Source organism: Equus asinus, chromosome 2 (assembly GCF_041296235.1).
Source record: "Equus asinus isolate D_3611 breed Donkey chromosome 2, EquAss-T2T_v2, whole genome shotgun sequence".
Classification (NCBI taxonomy): domain Eukaryota; kingdom Metazoa; phylum Chordata; class Mammalia; order Perissodactyla; family Equidae; genus Equus; species Equus asinus.
The window spans coordinates 92,294,331-92,313,218 of NC_091791.1; the positions used below are offsets into that span (position 1 = coordinate 92,294,331).

At 43.7% G+C, this 18,888-nt stretch overlaps 1 protein-coding gene across 2 annotated transcripts; it reads right to left on the reverse strand.

Annotated features, from left to right (window-relative positions):
* Nucleotides 1–1,542: 1,542 nt before the first annotated feature.
* Nucleotides 1,543–14,342, reverse strand: GHITM (growth hormone inducible transmembrane protein). 2 transcript variants are annotated; one of them, XM_014832914.3, is made up of 9 exons: nt 14,235–14,342; nt 12,464–12,628; nt 11,239–11,338; nt 9,947–10,058; nt 8,978–9,119; nt 6,049–6,157; nt 4,707–4,895; nt 4,093–4,264; nt 1,543–2,623 (listed from the first exon to the last, which is right to left on the reverse strand). In XM_014832914.3, the coding sequence occupies exons 2-9, from the start codon at nt 12,590–12,592 to the stop codon at nt 2,539–2,541; spliced, it is 1,038 nt and encodes a 345-aa protein (XP_014688400.1). In that variant the 5' UTR covers nt 12,593–12,628; nt 14,235–14,342; the 3' UTR covers nt 1,543–2,538. The 2 variants fall into 2 exon arrangements, with proteins under 2 accessions (XP_014688400.1, XP_014688399.1); XM_014832913.3 differs by having other exon boundaries at nt 14,141–14,271.
* Nucleotides 14,343–18,888: the final 4,546 nt, after the last annotated feature.

Sequence of the window (18,888 nt, forward strand, 5' to 3'; positions counted from 1 at the left end):
TTTCTGATTGAATGTTCATTAGAAACCATTCTAACCCAATCGGAAGGGCCTTTTATGTTTTTATGTGATTATTATTTTTTAAAAAAAATTTTTTTTAATATATTTTTTTAATTTTTTTTCCTTTTTCTCCCCAAAGCCCCCCCGTTACATAGTTGTATATTCTTCGTTGTGGGTCCTTCTAGTTGTGGCATGTGGGACGCTGCCTCAGCGTGGCTTGATGAGCAGTGCCATGTCCGCGCCCAGGATTCGAACCAACGAAACACTGGGCTGCCTGCAGTGGAGTGCGCGAACTTAACCACTCGGCCAGGGGGCCAGCCCCTTTATGTGATTATTTTTAACCATACATCTTAGTTATCCTTTTAACATGTCAGATGACGTTTTAGAAAATAAGAAATGGATATATTCTTCTTTGCCTTAGCCCATCAATTTGCAGGTCTTCACTCTTCCCTGTGGGTTATGAGGAAAAAACCGCCAGTGCTATGTTTACAGGAGCCACGGAACTAGTGATTTTTTTTCTCACTTTAGATCTAGTATAATATTATATAGGAATTCGCCATTTATATATTAACTCACCTTTTATACTGAAGTCTTCAATGTCTTAACAAAATCAGAGAAAGTGTTGCAATAAAATACTAGGTCATTAGAGAAAAAAACCCTTTGATTTTCTAGATAAACCTCTGCCTGATACTCATTGTTGGAATTATATCATTTTGTTTTGCGTGTGATACCATCCAAACACAAGAACATAAACTGGGTTCAAAACCTGACTAAAGACAACAGATCTTTTAAGATTTCACTTTAAAGATTATACTGGTATTGTTCAGGGAGTAATGTAGAAAAGGGAAAAATAGAAGCTTGCCACTTACATTTTTCTTAAGGAAAAAAACCCCAAACAAACCAGCAACAGCAGCTAAAACTTATATAGTGCTTACTAAGGGCCCACACATTAACCTTAACCCTATGAGGTATGAGATGAGGAAATGGACACAGACACATTAATTTGCCCAAGGTCATATAAAAAGTAAGCGGAAGAGCTGGGGCTCAAAAAAGGGGAGACTAGCTCTAAGCACCAGTCATAAGAAGATGCACTGTTTATTCTATACTGGTGAAAAAGCAAGCTGCTTTCTGGAACACACCCCCTATTCAAACAGTATAAGGAATATGGTTCACTTGGAAAAATTACAGACCAATCACCCATCGGGCTGGAACCTTTATTCTTTCAGAAACAAGCATCCTATGTGATCTGAGGCGGTTAGAATAGTTATTTCTGGATTACTATAATATTTGCCAAGAACGCCAATCTCAATAATCATATACACTTCATTCATTCATTAAGAACTTCCAAAAGTAACTCTTCTGTATCAAAAACCCTACAAACCTCACAAGTTCAGTGATGGTGTGTGCAGGAGAGAAGGGAAACTCTGCTGGGGAACTCTAGCGAAGCACTTCCCCCACTGCATTTTTTATTGTGTAGTCCATGAAGAAAGACTAGTTCTCCTTTTCAGTGCTTAGTCTGAGAGGGAACACAAGAAACCAAGAGTCTTAGGAGAAAAACTGCTTTCATAATCTCAAGTGTAAGCCACAAAGAGGCTTTTCTGATAAAAGCTTCAAAGCTTGAAGAGATGAGCAAGGCAAGCATGTATTCTATTAAACATTTCAATAAATATGCAAAACAACTCAGCAATTATAAACATACTATTTGCATACTTGAAAATACAACAATTTCATGCTGGGAATATTTTGTCCTGAGAAAAGTTAAGGATATTTTGTTTTAGCAGATTCAAAAGTAAAAGGTACACACACACACACACACACACGTATGTAACATGTATTACAGACCAGGAATCCTCCACATGATCAACATTCTGGACTGTGGGACAACGTCAAACAAGAAGCCAAGCACGCTCAGGCTCTGCTGCAGAGAGCGCTCAAGCCCAGGCTGAGCCGGGAGAGCAGACTGAGTCATCCCTGTCAGCTTCACGCTCACGGCTTCGGTCCGCTCAGCAGAGGAACGCGGACATGGCAATGACTGTTTCCCTCTCACTGGCTCCCCACCAGCTACCCGAGCGCTAAGTTCTAAGCAGTCAAAGAAACAGAGCAGGTGGCTCCCTTCTCCCTGGTCCCTGTGCCGAACCTCTATGCCCCTTAGGACATTACTTGTTAATACTCGGCATTCCTCCAAATATGCAGGTAAACACAAGCTTGCTAATTTTCACATAACCAGATAAATTTAAAAATACATAAAACACAAATTCTCACAGCGCAAACCTTAGTTTTCACATTCATTAAAACATTTTAGAATTACTCAAAACATGAGAATTGGAAATGGATGTGCTTATCTGGAAGAGAATTACTGAATTTATTCTCTGGAAGTACAAGCAGACCTGAAGCATCGTATCACTGGAACATCTGAACCATGTTGACAAGTTCTTAACTTCTACACATCAAGGGAAGCTGCTTGAGCCAACTATGTAATGAATGTCCGCCCCTATCACACAAGCACGATATCCGGTGTACAAACTCAGAGGCCGAGTCGTTTCACTTCTTTCTGTTGCCTCCAGTTGCTAGAATGCTGGCAACTCGCATAAATATATTTAATGTATCCATGTAGATTCCCAGCATCCTAGAAAATAAAATTACGCCCATCATACGTGATGTAATTCTAATAACAATGACAAAAACCATTTGTTAAACTAGAAAAGAAAAAAGCAATGCTGATTATGTGTCCCGGTATATGAAATGGAAACTAAAAAAAGCCAACTAGGGATGCCTGAGACTGGAAAATAGTCAAGATTTTCTTCTAGAAGATTAATCTTTTAAATGTTAAAGAGCAGTTATAAAAAAATCATTATTCTACCCTCTGACACTTAGTATCTTTTGGGAAAAAACTGGTTGACAATGATATAATCAAAACAAAACCGAAGAAACACCTTCACAAAAGGTGTTAGACACAAGTCTGGCGATTTTAAATACAGCCCACCCGCACAACCCTCCCAACCAAAGCCTGCTACAAACCTGTAAGCCCTACAGCAGCATTTAAAAACAATTACACTAAGCTTTAGCTTTAAAGAAAGAGAAACAAATTACTTTAAAAAATATGATAGCCACCATGAAAATCAGGAAAATTGTTTAAATAAAATAACCTACTTTGATGGAAAGGCCAAGAAAAGGAAAAAAGCATTATTATAGAACACTTAGTATCAGCTGAAGCTGAATTCCAAAACGGAATTTTCATACTGTTTCCAATCTTGAATAAAATGGGCTTTTCTATTAAAAATTTCAAGTCAATTATGTATACTTTCCAACAAATACTTGATTAACACATTTCTTCAGTTTTAAAGTCTGTTAAATATAAGTTACTAAAAAGATTAAATGACCAACATGAGCATCACTGGCTAATTAACAAAAAAGGGGTAAAATTAAGCTGCGAGCTAAGATGAAGTAGGGGCCAGCCATGTGTCGTAGTGGTTAAGTTCATACGTTCCACTTCGGTGGCCCACGGTTTGTGGGTTTGGATCCCAGGTGTGGACCTACACACTGCTCATCAAGCCAGGCTGTGGCAGTATCCCACATACAAAAATAGAGGAGGATTGGCATAGATGTTAGCCCAGCAACAATCTTCCTCAAGCAAAAAGAGGAAGATTGGCAATCGATGTTAGCTCAGGGCCAATCTTCCTCACCAACAAATAAACAAACAAAGGTGCGGTAATACTGGGGTAGAGTGAGCCTTAAGCCAATATGACTGGTGTCCTTCTAAGAAGAGACAGACACAGGGAGGAAGACAGATGTGGCGACTGGACTGATGTATCTACAAGCCAGGGAACGCCCAGGACTGCGGGCCCTAACAAGCAGCTAGGAGGCAGGCACGGAAGAAGGTCTCCCTTGGAGCTCTCAGAAGGAGCCAACCCAGATGACACTTGATTTCAGACTTCTGGCCTCCTGCACAGAGAGAATCAATTTCTGTTCTCTGAAACCACAGTTTGTATAATTTGTTACAGCAGCCCTAGGAAACTCATACAGCCATAAAACGAAACATGCCAACATAACACAAATGTCCTCACGTCCTCACCTAACAAAGGGAAGACTACTTACGAGTTGATGGGATCATACTTCTGAACTCCATATGCTGGCACCAGCTCTGCACGCTTGATGACTTTCTGTGTGTCATACAGAAGGAACATGCTGAAGAGAACTAGCCCGCCATAAATCGCCACTGAGTAGAGAGTGGCCCCAGCCACAGTGGTAGGTGGGAGAAACATAGATCCTAGAGTCAAAATAGGAAAAAAAAGGTTTTTTTGAAAAAGGACTTTTCTATTACTGGATTTATAATTAACACCACTTAAATTTTTTTGGTATTCTGCACAGATAAGAAAATGTCTAACTGAAAACAGGCACCAATTTTATGTACATTCAGTTCAAAATCCATGATACTCTTTCCTGTAGTGGGTCACTGCCCAGAGTACAGGAAGGCTCCCACATCAGAGCAATTTTCATGTTCTCTAGACCCAGTTCCCCATTCTAGATGTCTCTGGTAAAACCGACAATGGTTTACCAAGATGCCAAATAAGAAAATCCAGGCACATGAGCTTGCATCTTTTAAACAACTTTTAAAAACGACTCCTAATAAATTCCCTGCACTAGGATACCTGAGTATGTCCGATGATTTTAGGACATCAAGAACCAAGTGTTAAGGCACAGTGGCTTACCCAGTGAGGACACGAAGACGAGACCCAGGCCCACTCCCAGGGGTGCACCCATGTTCAGGAACTTCTCACTGGGCGCACACATGGCCACTGTGGAGAGGCCTCCCACGATGCCTGCTGTGTACCAGGCAGCTCTGATGAGAAGAGGCCCCCCTAATATCGTCAGCGGAGCCACCACAGCACCCATCACACCTGGAAGAAGAGCAAGAGGTCAGATGAGTATTCACTAAATAACCACCAAAGGGAAAATGTCACTGCTAACTAACATGCCACCTGTACGTGTTATACCTTATTGTTAAACAACATGATTACAAAAAGCCTTCCCCCCATTGGGTAATACTACCCCAAAAATTCCACCACCAAAACTTGGGGCTCTCCAAACTCTAAATCACAACAGTAACACTACTCCTAGTCAAACAGTCACAGCTCACAAGTACAAACAATAATCTAGATTTTTAGTAACGTCCTCAAATTCTAGGTTGTTCATTATTTAGAGCTGAGTGTACCACTAGTCTTTAGAACAATATTCATATATCTAAGAACTGAGATAAAAAAGCTTAAAATGAGTAACTCAAGGTCAAACCTACTGCTGCCAAAAAGGGACAAAGTCAAACAAGAGAATGAGCACATGATGCTAATCTTAAAACACAGGAGGTTATTCAGAGATTTTTCAATATTTTCTTCTTTTTTTTTTTTAAAGGAAGATTAGCCCTGAGCTAACTGTTGCCAATCCTCTTTTTGCTGAGGAAGACTGGCCCTGAGCTAACATCCGTGCCCATCTTCCTCTACTTTATATGTGGGATGCCTGCCACAGTATGATTTGCCAAGCGATGCCATGTCCACACCTGGGATCTGAACCAATGACCCCCACGCTGCTAAAGTGGAACATGCGAACTTAACCAAACGGCCACCAGGCTGGCCCCTTTTTTACTGCTTTGTCTCAATGCTCCACTGCCAAAACCTCGACTCCTATTCTTTCAAATGTCTTACCTTCTCCTTCTCTTCTCCACCCCTCAGTTTTTCATTTTTCTAAAGATACATAACAAGAACGATTCTGTATCAGATTTGAAATCCTCCTGGTATTAGAGAAAATACATAAAAGGAAATCTCTGCACACCCTAGACTGTCACAGGGGGCAGGTGTAACGCTGGGGATGCCCATGGTCTCAGAATCATTAACTTTTCAGAGTAGAGGTCTAGCAATAACACAACCTGTAGTAAGTACAGAAAACTGCGTTTCTAAACATGAGGCTTAATTAAATTATGTACATGCCACTTACGGTGAAGAACCACCAGAAAAGGTAGTATTCAAGGTTATTTAATAGCAATTTAAAATTAGAACATACCAGAATGGAGTAACCAAGCAAGATGCTTTGGGCCTGGGCTCTGGTCATATGGTATTGACTGCACGAGCATTCCAGCTCCAATCATGGCTGCAAAAGTTGCACCGATTGTCTGAAAGACACATGTTACTAAGAAAAATCAATCCTCTACAACAACAAAATAGAACCCAAAAGTTCCAAGTTCAATTAGTCCTTTCAATAAACCATATTTAAAAAGAAAATAAGCTGAATCCTGTATTTTTCTAGCACATTAAAGGCCTTGGGTTTACTTTAGTTTGCTAAATTAGCAAGAGTGCCCCCTACTGCCATACATAAAGTTTTGCAGACAACTTAAAGTGAATGAGCTGAGCTTTGACACCATCATCCTAAAATTTTATTTTTGTCAGACAGAGGTGAAACAAAACCCCTTTAAGAATCCCGGAATGATTATTTTTAATTATATTTATTTTGGTATTAGCACAAATAGAATTTTTTAAAAAAATTAGCCATGATATACCAATTAGAATATATATAGCAAATTGCCTCGAATTCTATGTTTGCTAACTGAAAAGCCTGAAAAATAGAAGCCCATGGAGAAGACAAGACCTAAGAATCTAGTCTCTATCCTCCCAGTTTCTGCTGACCTGCTCCTCATCCCTTTCCTCTGCCTATCTTACACCTCCACTGCTGTAACATTTAAATGTTCCTTGCGTATAACAAGGAAGAAGTGCATCTAATGGAAGAAGATGATAATGACCTTCAGGAACTTTAAAACAGAAAGTGCGAACTTGCAGCCTCTGGACAGAATCAGGCAGATGCTTTGTTTCCCAACTATTCAAAAACAATTGCACGTGACTGCTTTTAGTTGGCAAGGCTTTCTCTAGATGCCAATACCGCCTGTGACACACCAGGCTTGCCTCACTCATCTGCATCACCCGTCTGACCCCAGTCACCTGAAGGGTGAACCTGTGTGAGGCACAGGCGAAGACAACTGCTGTCTGCTGAGAATGGAAACCCTTCACCCACATTACTACAGAAAAGCACCCTGGGTTCTACTCTACCATTTTCCAATGGAGAAACGATTACTAAGGACGACTACTTACATCTCTGCGGAAAGCGTTTTCAGAATATTTACCAGAATCCTATTTTTTTCTTTTAAGGTCCTCCATGATCCAGTTCCATTTTTGCCTTTTCCCTTTCCACACTCTACAGCTGTGCTGACTGGCGGGCTGCAGACACGTCCAGTCTCATGCGTCTTTCATGCTGTTCACTGGGCCTATACCTCCTTCCCAGCTGGTCGACTTACTCAAGGATTACTTCCTGTTCTGGGAACTTTTTCTGACAGGTAGCCTAGCGGCCACGAGCAATAAGTAGTTCAGATGCCTCTCCTCTGTCCCAAAAGCACTCGGTACAAACTCTGCCCTCATCCCTGCAAATGAGGTCACCCCTCATGGCTTCATCTTCCTCTCTGTAGCATCTGACTGACTTTCCAAACAACTTCACTTAACTAGCCCGAACAGCAGGTGAGAGTAATCTTATGCCCACAGGAGGCTGAAAACACAGCCCAAGCACAAAGCGTCTTTGAAGTCTTCTTTGAGAGGCTAAACTCTTTTGCACATTTTAATCTTTCTCATGTAGCCATGTTTGCTTTATCAAAAAAGCACTGCTTTATTTACCTCTGATTAAAACCGACATTCCTGGTGAGAATGCACCAGGCTTATTCTGTCCCTTCATGACCCTCTAGGCCAGGAGTTCATGACGTCCACCTGAGAAGCAAGATCCTAAGAATACCAAGGGCTCCAAATGGCTGTGCTACTGTAAATGGCTCTCCTCTTGGCAAGGACACTACAGTAGGAAGACAATGGACTTGGGCTCCCTCTGGGGAGAAACGGTTTGCCACAGGAACCTGTAAGCATTATATGAACTCTCCCATCTCCCCTGCCCTTCCACTCTCACACTCACTGCTCTAGTCTTCAGCATCATTCACTTCAGATCTTGCAAAGGCAAGGCTGGTACAGATGCTGCTTGTCTCTTCCACACTAGTTCTTGAAACTCAAACACAACTGTATTTTTGCTGTTCCACTACCTGCAATGGCCTCTGACTGCTGAGGCACTCTCCTCAGCTTGGGAGCCAACCAGTCCCTTTCTAATTGTGTCTTCTTCACACTCAGACCTCAAACACTGGAACCTCACTCTAACAGGACTGTAAAGTCACTTTTAATGATTACCTCCTCTGCTCAAGCTGTTTTACAAACTTGAACTACTCTTGTCCTCTCCTAAAATAAAAAATGCTAATAACCTTCAACGACCCTGATGAAATAAACGTCTCCTTCATGGAACTGCCCTACCAATTCAAGACAAATAGTCTTTCAACTGATTTTACACTTTCTACTTCTTACAGCACATCCTTTACCACTTATTCCAGTTCATCTCTTCAATCAGATAATAGAAAAATAGAAACCAAATCTGAAACAATTTTTTGGTATCTAGCCAAACAACAAATGATCAAGAAACACTCAATGAATACAAAACCTTATATAGGGACGAGAAATTCTGAATAATTGTGGCAGCACTATCTACTCTTAATAGTACAAAACGCTTGAGTTTTTGTGACAGCGGTTTTCCACTGACCTTTAAGATGCTTTTCCATCTGCCTTATCTTTTAGTAAGCTGCTACAAAATAGAGGCTGCTTCTCATCTCCTGCCAGGTAAGTAGGACGTTCCTGTAAGTTTGGTCTCCTACTCTTTTGCTGCTATTAAAATACATATTCAACAAAGAGCAGCTGACTTACCTCAGAATGTACTTCCTACTTTGTCTCAGCTGCACTAATAATTCATGTTATTTGAACGAAAACTTTCAACATAGTACTCTTTCCATTCAATACCCCCTAATATTTTTCATCTAATCTTTTGATATTTAGTGACAAAGGAAACCAAAAACAAGCCGACTTACCACCCATGAGCCTCTCATCATGAAGTTCATAAGAGCAGGAGTTCTGCTCACTGCCAGGGCAGACAAAGCTGTTACTCCAATACTTCCTGCTAAGTACATATAGGTAGAATGGATCCTGTCCTTCACGTACTGAGGCCAAATTCTGTAAGAAACACAACATGGTTAATTTACAGGATTATGGATGTGAACTTTGGTTGAATGATTTACTAGATGGGAGACATTGGGAAATAGCACTTTGCTGTTCTATATCTTATTCACCTCATTTACCATGGAAACGATGCATACATTGGAGTTACCATAACAATTAAATGATGTAAAACATACGAGCGAGCACTTGGCACACATACAAAGCAAACCCTTTTCTCTTTGTTTAAACACATATAACCTTGGTAAAAGATTTTCATTTAGGTTTCAATAAATACAGGCAAAGAAAACAAGAAATTGTATTGCCTTTTTTATTATTTTCTTGAGGTCATACTGGCTTATAACATTGTGTAAATTTCAGGTGTACACTGTTAAATTTCAGTTTCTGTATGGACTGCATCATGCTCACCACCTATATAGTCTAGTTCTCATCCATCACCATACATATGTGCCCTTTACCCCTTTCACCCTCTCCCATCCCCTTCCCCTCTTGTAACTATTAATCTGTTCTGTTTATCTATATTTATCTTCCACATCGAGTGAAATCATGTGGTGTTTATCTTTCTCCAGCTGACTTACTTCGCTTAGTATACCCTCAAGGTCCATCCATGTCATCGAAAATGGCACGATTTTATCTTTTTTATGGCTGAGTAGTATTCCATTTGTATATGTACAAAATAATAGTCTATTTTTATTCACGTATACTGCTACACAGTTAGAAGACTACACATAAAACATTCTAAAAGTCTAACAGTGGCAAAAGATAAGGACAGGAAGAAAATTGGAACCATTAAGGCTGGAATTGTTTGGGAGCAATTTACTTACACAGCCTTTTCAATGGCTCCAAGCTCATTAGACATTCCCAAGCCATAGTAGCACAACGCTCCAAGACCAACGGCAGCCCCTCCAGCAACAAACCATCTTCCCATCTGATCAACTGCAGGACACAGGAGGAAGTGCACGTTAACACTGTCATGTCTTGACTAAATTAAAATGCTGGTGGTAAATCAAACCACATCCCACACTTCTTTGTAACAGCTATAATTAGTACATACAGGGATATAGAAATTGTCTCAAAATTAGGGGACAGATAAAAAAGGTCACGGCTGAAACGTAGGTGTAATAATAGCAGAAAAAGGATCAGGCCTGATTAACCTACAATTACTCCAGTAAAATTTGAGGAGGCGGTATATCTGTGGATGGGAGGATACTTCTGTGATACATGTTACTTTACTCATAAAAGTCTGGGGTGTGTTCTCCTGACAGTCGTAGAAAGTAAAGACGAGAAAGAACTGTTAAGTCATCCCACACTGTGTCTAAAGTGCCACTGACAAAGACGACGCTTTACATGGAGTCAAGGAAAAAAGGAACTGAAGAAAAAAACGTCATCAGTGTTTACGCAGCAGAGTCAAGGGAGGTGCTCTTGTTTTGGCGTACCAAGAAAGAAACAGCTTATGGACTGGAACTGGAGGGAGGTATTCATAGAACATTTTACTCCCTTTAGTCTAATCTGTTCACCAAGAACATTACTAGGCTCTTGCTGTCTGATTCATAATTTGGTTCAGAGGGCCAATTTACTAACCAGAAAGAAACGCCTTGAGGGATATGGATTAGGGCTCTCTACCATTATGAGAAACGGAGACTCTGCAAGGTGCTTAAGGAGCAGCAGGGCTCTTGGCCTGGCTCTGGGTAGATTAACAATTTAATTTCTGAATTCGCAAAGCTGAAATCCAAACTGAACCAAACAGACTTCACTAGGGTACTGCCTTCTGAGAGGTCCTCTGTGGGCAGTCAGTGGAGAGGGCCCTTCTTCAACATCTAGGCTTTTATCAGCATCTATGTTTTGGTGATTTACTCTTGACCTGAAACATACACAATTATCATATGCCTGAATGAAGATCTTACGCAACTTTAATGAACCTCCTTAACAGGTTGTATCTTTTAGAATCTCTTTCTGGAAAATGCACTAATACACAAGTTTGCGTATATTTTAGGAGGCTGCTCACGGACCTCTTAAAACATACCCACTCACTCCAGTTTAAGAACTGCAGGCTGCCACCTACTTTTACGAGACTGAGGTGCTACCTACTACACTGACAAGGCACCCTGCCACCTACTTTTAAATATTTTTTCCATCGACGGTTCCATCGCCGCCTCCTTGAGTTCTTGGCCAGTCTTCCCACGCCGGATCCCAATTCTTGTTCTGGTGGCATATTCCTGACACACATGAAAACAAAGACACACGCCACCCACACCAAAACAGAAATGTTAACAATAAGATAAAACAGAGAATCTTGATATACTAGAAAACCATGTATAAAGTAATTTGGTACTTTCTATGTATGTAATTTCACTATGAAAGTATGTTAGCTGATCTAAAAAAGTAAAGGTAGACCCTATCTGTACTCTATTTTCAAAGGAGTTTGTTAATTCATTACAGCTTAACTTCTTAGTTTAAGTTTCAAAATAACTGTTTATTTCATAAACTACAGATTTTATTTTTATCTCTAGAATTATATTTTAAACGTTAACTTTTTAAAAACACGTATTTGATAAGCATTAGTCACATTTTTTTGTCTGGGAAAAGAGCTCAAGAAAAGTCTCTTTCCCTAACACATCCTCCAAAGGGAGGGATGACTACGATCTCTATTTCACTTCTTTTTCAACAGTGGAACAGTTAAGAGGAAAACAGTTGTCTCTTGTAGCTCATCAACCTCACATTTCAAACTTTATGCTCCTAATTTGAAGGCTAGAGGAGAAATCTATTATAAAAGGAACTTAATCAGACATTTTATTTTGCCATTCTCTAAACAAGAGCTGAAATGACCTATTCAGTACCTAACTAATAAGCTACTGATCAACTGGTAATAATATTCCTGGGTTCTTCAGCTTTCGACTATAGGCTCCACCATCTCTCCGGTGTATCACTCCGCACTCAACCCCTCACAAATTACTCTAAACTCTGAATGAGAAACTCTAAGAGCTGTGAGTAAAGAAAAAGTTACAGGAGTTCTTTTTCTCCTTCACAAGTGATACGATAAGGATGGAACAGAATGATACAAAACTAACGGGAAGAAGGAGCTGATGTGGGACATTATCACAGATAACTGTTTCAGTAAATCAGGGTAGAGTAGGGAGCCTCACACTCTGTCAAACAAATGGCTTGGGGGGGGAGGGGGGAGGGGGGGAGGGAAGGAGGGAAGGAGGGAAGGAGGGAAGGAGGGAGGGAGGGAGGGAAGGGGAGAAGGGGGAAGGAGAGAGGGAGAGAGGGAGGGAGGGAGAGGGGGAGGGGGGTGAGGCAGACAGACAGACAAGACACAGACACAGACAGATTATCTTTACCCTGCTGGGTGTTAGGAGCCATTGATTCTTTGTGATGGAATTCTTCACGACAGGGGAGGCCCTGGTGAAAGCTGGGTGGAAAACCCTGGAAGGGAGCGTCCGAAGACACACGAGTCTCGCGGCCAGCATGGTGGTGCACCAGGTTCACCAAGCAGATGTGAAATGCTGGTTAGAGACAAAATAACACATTAACCAACTCAGGGAAGGAGAAAGAGGATCAAGAGACAAGAACAGGCCAATCATCTTTCAGTAGAAAAGGTGGAATAAAGTGACCTGTTTAAACGTTAATGACAAATCCTCTGCTTGTCCCTTGGTAATTCAAGAAATCCATCCCGCAGCAGAACCCAGTTTAGGAAGGGTCACCAAAACAGGTATAAAGCCAGTTCGAACAGTAACAAGAATTAGGACTCCGTGTGACACGTGTCTAACACAGAGTGGATGCTAAGATCTTAAGAGAAGTACAGCGAGGGTGCTGGCTTTTACAAATGTGGCTTTGGCTTAAAATTTATACCAGCATTCAACAGTAAAATTTAAAAGATGCCTCTACAACTCTTGAGCAGAGGAAAAATGTCATCCCAGGAAGACATGAGTAACTCTTTGAGGACACACTGCATTGCAAGGCTGAGACATTGATGGAAACCAAAGACCATAAACTCCTGCTAAACATGCCAAATATCACACCCCTTCAAGATATGACATAAAAATATACGAGGTAATGAAGCCCCTGGATGCATCTTAAAATGCATATTCCTGGGTCTTACTCTGGTCCTAATGATTCAACGTCTAGGAACGGACACGGGAATGGGCATTTCAACTGGCACCCAAAAGCTAAGAATTCCTGCTTAAAAAGACCTATCTGAGCGTCCTTCCGGCTCTGCGACGCGTGGACACGGGCCATTGTCCTTTGGGGGAACAGCGAGTCCTTCCAGCACTTTCCTGCCCTTACATCATCTCAGACCTGGGCACACCCACTGGGCAGGGGCCCAGCTCGCATCTCGCCTCTACCAGGGTCTGACCTGACCTGAGAGCCGGGTGCCTCAGTTGCAGTGGGAACGACTGCCGACCCAAGAGGCTTCTGGGAGCTGATGCGCGGGACACCGGGCCCCCCAGACTCGGACAAGGACCCCGCCTCCGCCCCCAGGCAGCCCGCTCGCCACCGGCCCCGCCCCCAGCCCCCAGGCAGCCAGCTCGCCACCGGCCCCGCCCCCAGCCCCCAGGCAGCCGGCTCGCCACCGGCCCCGCCTCCATGCCCAGGCAGCCCGCTCGCCACCGGCCCCGCCGCCAGCCCCCAGGCAGCCCGCTCGCCACCGGCCCCGCCCCCAGCCCGCTCGCTCGCCACCGGCCCCGCCGCCAGACCCAGGCAGCCCGTTCGCCACCGACCCCGCCTCCAGCGCGCCCCCTCTGCAGGGCGGCGACACGGCCGGTGTGACTCAGCACTCGCGGCCCGGGGAAGCGGGAAGCGGGCAGCGAGCCGAGCCCCTTCCCGGCCCGCGGGCGCCGCCGCGCCGCCCCGCGGCCCGGTTACCCGTAGGATGACGACCCCGACGCGCCACCAGGCCGCGACGCGGCCGGGAGCGCCGCCACTGCCTGCCCTCCGCAGAGGCGCCTAGGGCCCCGCGCGGCGGCAGCCTGGAAGACGGCGGTGCTCGGGGGCCCGTGGGCCCCGGGGAGCCGTACCTCAGGCCCCGGTCCCCGCGACCGCGCAGTTCCCCTTCCGGGCCCGCGAAGCGCAGACGCTTACAGCTCCCCCGACCCTCCACCTACTGCTTACCATCTGCGCGCGCGCAGACCCTCCCGCTCACTGCGTGACGTAACATCTGGCGAAGCGCAGAACCCCCCCCCCCCCAGCAGCCAATCATGAGCAGATCCCTGCCGGAAGGGCGGGCACAGGAGGGAGGAGGGGTTCCGTGCTGGAGGGGCGGGGCCTGGGGAGGATTGTTGGGAGCGTCACAGTGGACGTCCATTTTGGGTGCGGGCAGCGAAGGTGTTTCGGCCATATTAGCGATGGGTAACGGATCTCGTCCTTGTTTTTGGGCTCGACAGTTTCACTTGCAGCAGTTACAAAGGTTATTTGAAAATTGAAAGAGGATAGCGTGCGAGTTAAGATTTATTCTGTCGCCGTGTTCCTTTCGTCTTGTCGCCTTTTTGTGCCTTGTCAGGAATGTCTGGCGAGATGAACAGTTCGAGACCGGGGCCAACCGGCTTCTCGGGTCTGATGCTGAAGGTCGGCCGGTGAAGGTCACCGGGCCGCATCCTTGGGGCTCCGTGACCTCCCCAGCACCCTTCCACGCCCGAGTGAGCGTGTGTTTGGGGTGCAAGGCTGGTGCACGGGCGGCCCCCTCCCCGGGCTGTGCTGAGCACGGTGCACCTGTTTCCCTTGCACGGAATTTGTAAAGTGAGAGCCATTTCTCGGCTACCCGAGGGAGGTTTTTGTTCTTTCTTTCCCTCTCTTTTACGCATTAAATATTTGCGGAGGCTCCCTTTTGCCAAGCACTGTCCTAGGGACGTATACAAATAAATAAAACACGTGTAGGGTCGTTGTATTGGCAAAATTGCCCTTCTGGCGTTTACTTTGTGTTGGAGACAAGAAAACGGACACAAGGTTGGGCGGTGATAAGTACTTGGAAGGAAAGTCAAGCTGGGTAAAGCCCTAGAGGGGTGCTGTTTTAAATAAAGGTGATTAACAACGTGTAAAATTTATGAACCTTATCTCCTAAGCTATTGTTAATTGGGATTTATGATAATTCTGTAACCATGTAAATCTTGACAGACATAAAGGTTTGCGTTTTATGTGAGCAATAAAACAATTTGGCAGCAACACAGTTCTTATTTCATTCCTCTGCAAAGGGCAGGAAAACACTGTAGACGAGTCTGTCGCTAAAGATAGTGAATAGATCGAGCATGATCAATTTAATCTCACTTTAGATCTTAACCCAATTTGATTAGCTAGCAAATAGGTTCTCTGTTTAGCTCCCGCGGTGATAAACAAAATACTTTCTTAAGTCTAAGTCATTCGCTTCGAGATTCTTATTAATTAAAGCTCACTGTCTTCATAAAGGAAGAAAAATTTCTCATTTCATATTTTCTTTTCTCAAGCATGGGGCTTATATTGTTTCCACAGATGTCAAATATTTTGAGGCAGCAGAGTTACCTGGTCATTTTGTGGGGAAGAAATGATCAGTGTGGGGTGGGGAGAGATTTCACTGACTGGGAATGAAATTAGTAATTTATTGCAATTGTTCAAGCAAAAGGTGAAGGCTGGCATTAAGACAGAAGAGGGACAAAGAGGGAGTTTATGACAGAGATATATCGGCGAGGAGGAATTTACAGGATTTAATGGCTGATTGACTATAGCTGATAAAGAAGAGGGAGGCACCCAGGATAATCCCTCTATTCTGAATTGGGTGAAATTGGGTGGATAATTACACCATTAATTTAGAGAGAGGACACAGGAAGAGATACAGATGTGGAGGAAGTAGATAAGCACAACTCAGTATGAAGTGTTAAACTGTAAATTCTCTGCTTCCAGGGCCTGGGAGCATAGGGCAGAAAACAGAAAAGACAGGAATCACGAATCCTAATGTTGTATATACATCACAATTTTTGCTAAAGGTCGCTGACTGGTTCCTTATCCTCCACCTGCTGGACAAGTGGAAAGTGCTGGATTACAGAGGAGAAAAATCATGTAGTTAAAATAAATCCCCCTACCCGGCTAGACTATTCCATCAGGAGATGTGGTGTGGGAGAAAAAGAGTTGAAAAGGGAGTTTGTGAGGGCTTTATCCTCCCTGGGTGGAGTCTTATGTGCTCACTCTGCCTCTCAACAAAGGGCTGGCGCTCCTCCCTGAGAGGTTAGTGATGTTTCTGAATGGAGGGGACCAACTGGTAGCTGCTTCTGCTATGGTGTTTGCTAAGTGGCAGAAAACAACGCAGACGGGAAGGAGTCAAGAGGGTCCCTGCCTTGTTTTCCCTTGGCTTTAAAGTTTGCCGTGTCAGAGCTTCGTAGAATCCCTGAAGCCTGCATAAACCCGAGACTGCAGCTGTGAGCATGGGCCAGCTTGTTTGTTCTGCCCGATAGTGAGGGGAACACCAGAAGTATGCATGTGAGAGACGCCCAGATGGGCACCAGCAGACCACGGTGTGTGCTACACGCCAGAGCCAGCATTTGACTCTGTCTGGGTGAGAGAGCAAGCTGTGCCAACCTCAACAGTTCAGTCCTGCCAGTAACTGAAGGAAAAGGAAGCCGTGGCTGAGAAGGAGACTGTTCCCTCTGGGCCCTGCTGAAGGTGTTACCTGGGAGCTGGGCACTGACCCAGGAGTGGAAGGGTAGAGAGCAGGCCACACCCTTTCCCTCTTGTTTAATGTGGATGCTTCTAATCCCTGTGGGGTCCAAGAGAGGAGAAAGGGCTTTGAACGCCGAGGTAACTGATGGTGATAAATCCTAAGACTGACTGACCTGAGAATGGAATAAGCTAAGCTGTCAGCTTTAGGCTGATTGGGGGCTCAAAAGCAGTTGATGCCAGATTAAGGAAAAATGTAGTTCATCTTTGTGCTCATTTTACTGGCAATTTTTCAGTGTATACCCCTCACAGAGGTGCAACCAAAGGCTGTATGTGGGTCAAAAGGCAAGTTCATTGATGAGACAGTATCTGTGGAGGGACAGAACATTGGAGGAATCTTGAGGATAATCTCATGCTTCCTGGTGAGCTTGCAAAGAAGCAGCTAAGACTCAGAAGTGGTAACAACTTAAGAAAACGTAGCAAGATCTGGGTTGAGAACATACATTCTCAATGAGGGTAAAACTGGTTTTCGAGGGGTGAAAAAAATCTTTATATCTCTCTCTATAGATCAGATATACTTTACATACAGTACATATGTCAGTATATCTGTGGCATTAAAATTTTGTGGTAGAGGGCAATTAGGAAAAAAAAAATGTCTAAAAAGGCTCCTTAGGGAAGCAATTATGAAAAAAATGGTTGAGAAACATTGGTCTAGAGTCTAGAGCTTCAGTGACCCAGGACAGTCCATTCTGGTGGCCTGCTCAGCAGAAAAGTTTTTGGTGTTTCCCTGTGCGATTCTATCAGTGAGATGTTATTTGAGGTAATTTTATGATCTCTTGATAAAAACTCTATAACTATATTCTTTGTGCTCCAATATTTTATTTCTCACTGCTTTAGGAATCTCCATGTGACTTGTCTAAAATCAAGGTATAGCCAAGATTACCAAATGGGTTGGAAATGGTTTATTCCTGGGAAATCTCACAGAATCCAAAGGTAGGAAGGACAGCTGCGTGTCACGAAGACTCAGGTCCACAACTGGGAAGTCACAAGACAAACATAAGCCCTGTATCAGTTTGGGTTTAATCAGGGAAGTTGAACTTGAGCATTAGAGAGTGAGGAATCTATTCTAGAAATTAGACTCTACATAATTGTGGGAGGATCTGAGGAAGTAAAGATCCAAAATGGGTGAGAGACAAGTCACTAACTAGCCCGGGTGTGATCAAATATGTTGGGGTTCCAGAAACTGGGCTCCATCAGCTGATGGAGAACAATTGCAAAGGGGCAGCTGTAGGAGTCCATGACAAGTTGTGGCTCCTTGTGGCTTCGTTCCTGCCTCTGTGAATTTGCAGTGAAGCAGTTGGTGATGGGCCTGGAATCTGTGTTGACCATCAAGGTTGGCAGTCAGGAAAGTGAGCTGGATGCGGAGCAGGAACAAGCCAGGGTGACTTGCAAACCACCAGCACCTCTGAGTCTCTCCCTTATGGTCCTTCATCAGGGATGTCCTTCAGAGTGTCATCTACTCCACCTCACTTCTGACTCCCAAATCTTATCAAGTTTCTCTCGTGGCCAACTCTCACTCAGGACCATGCAGGGAGGGAATTATGTGAAATATGTTTCCAGTTTAGCTAAGTTGACACAGCACAAAACCACCACACTTCTTTAGTCTCTGGTGTAAAATGGTTTCTTGGGCTTGCTTTTCCATGTGTGAACCTCATTTGTTTCTCTTTTTGTAGATGTGCTCTCTTTGCTTTAAGAAGTACATAGCTGAAACTCTCAACTACCTAACGGATGTCTAGGCTCCAATAGCCAACACTGTCTAAAACCAGAACTGTTAAGTACCATTTCTAAATTCCAGGGAGAAAAAATTCAACTGGGTCAGACTGGATCAAGGATCCACCTCTCATCCAGACAGCTGTGGCAGGGGCGAGAGTCATGCAGATAAAAAGACTAGGCCCTCCTCTTCATCGTTTCTCAGAAAAGAAGACATGGGTAGGCAGACTAAAATGTATCTTCCATACTAAAAGGTTGGAAGCTATCTCCTATTTAAATATGGTAAAGCAACTGGAACTGTTGAACCTGGAAAAAGAGATGGCTTGGGAGGTTCATGATAGCTGTCTTCAGTGTTTAAAGGGATATAGAAACCAGT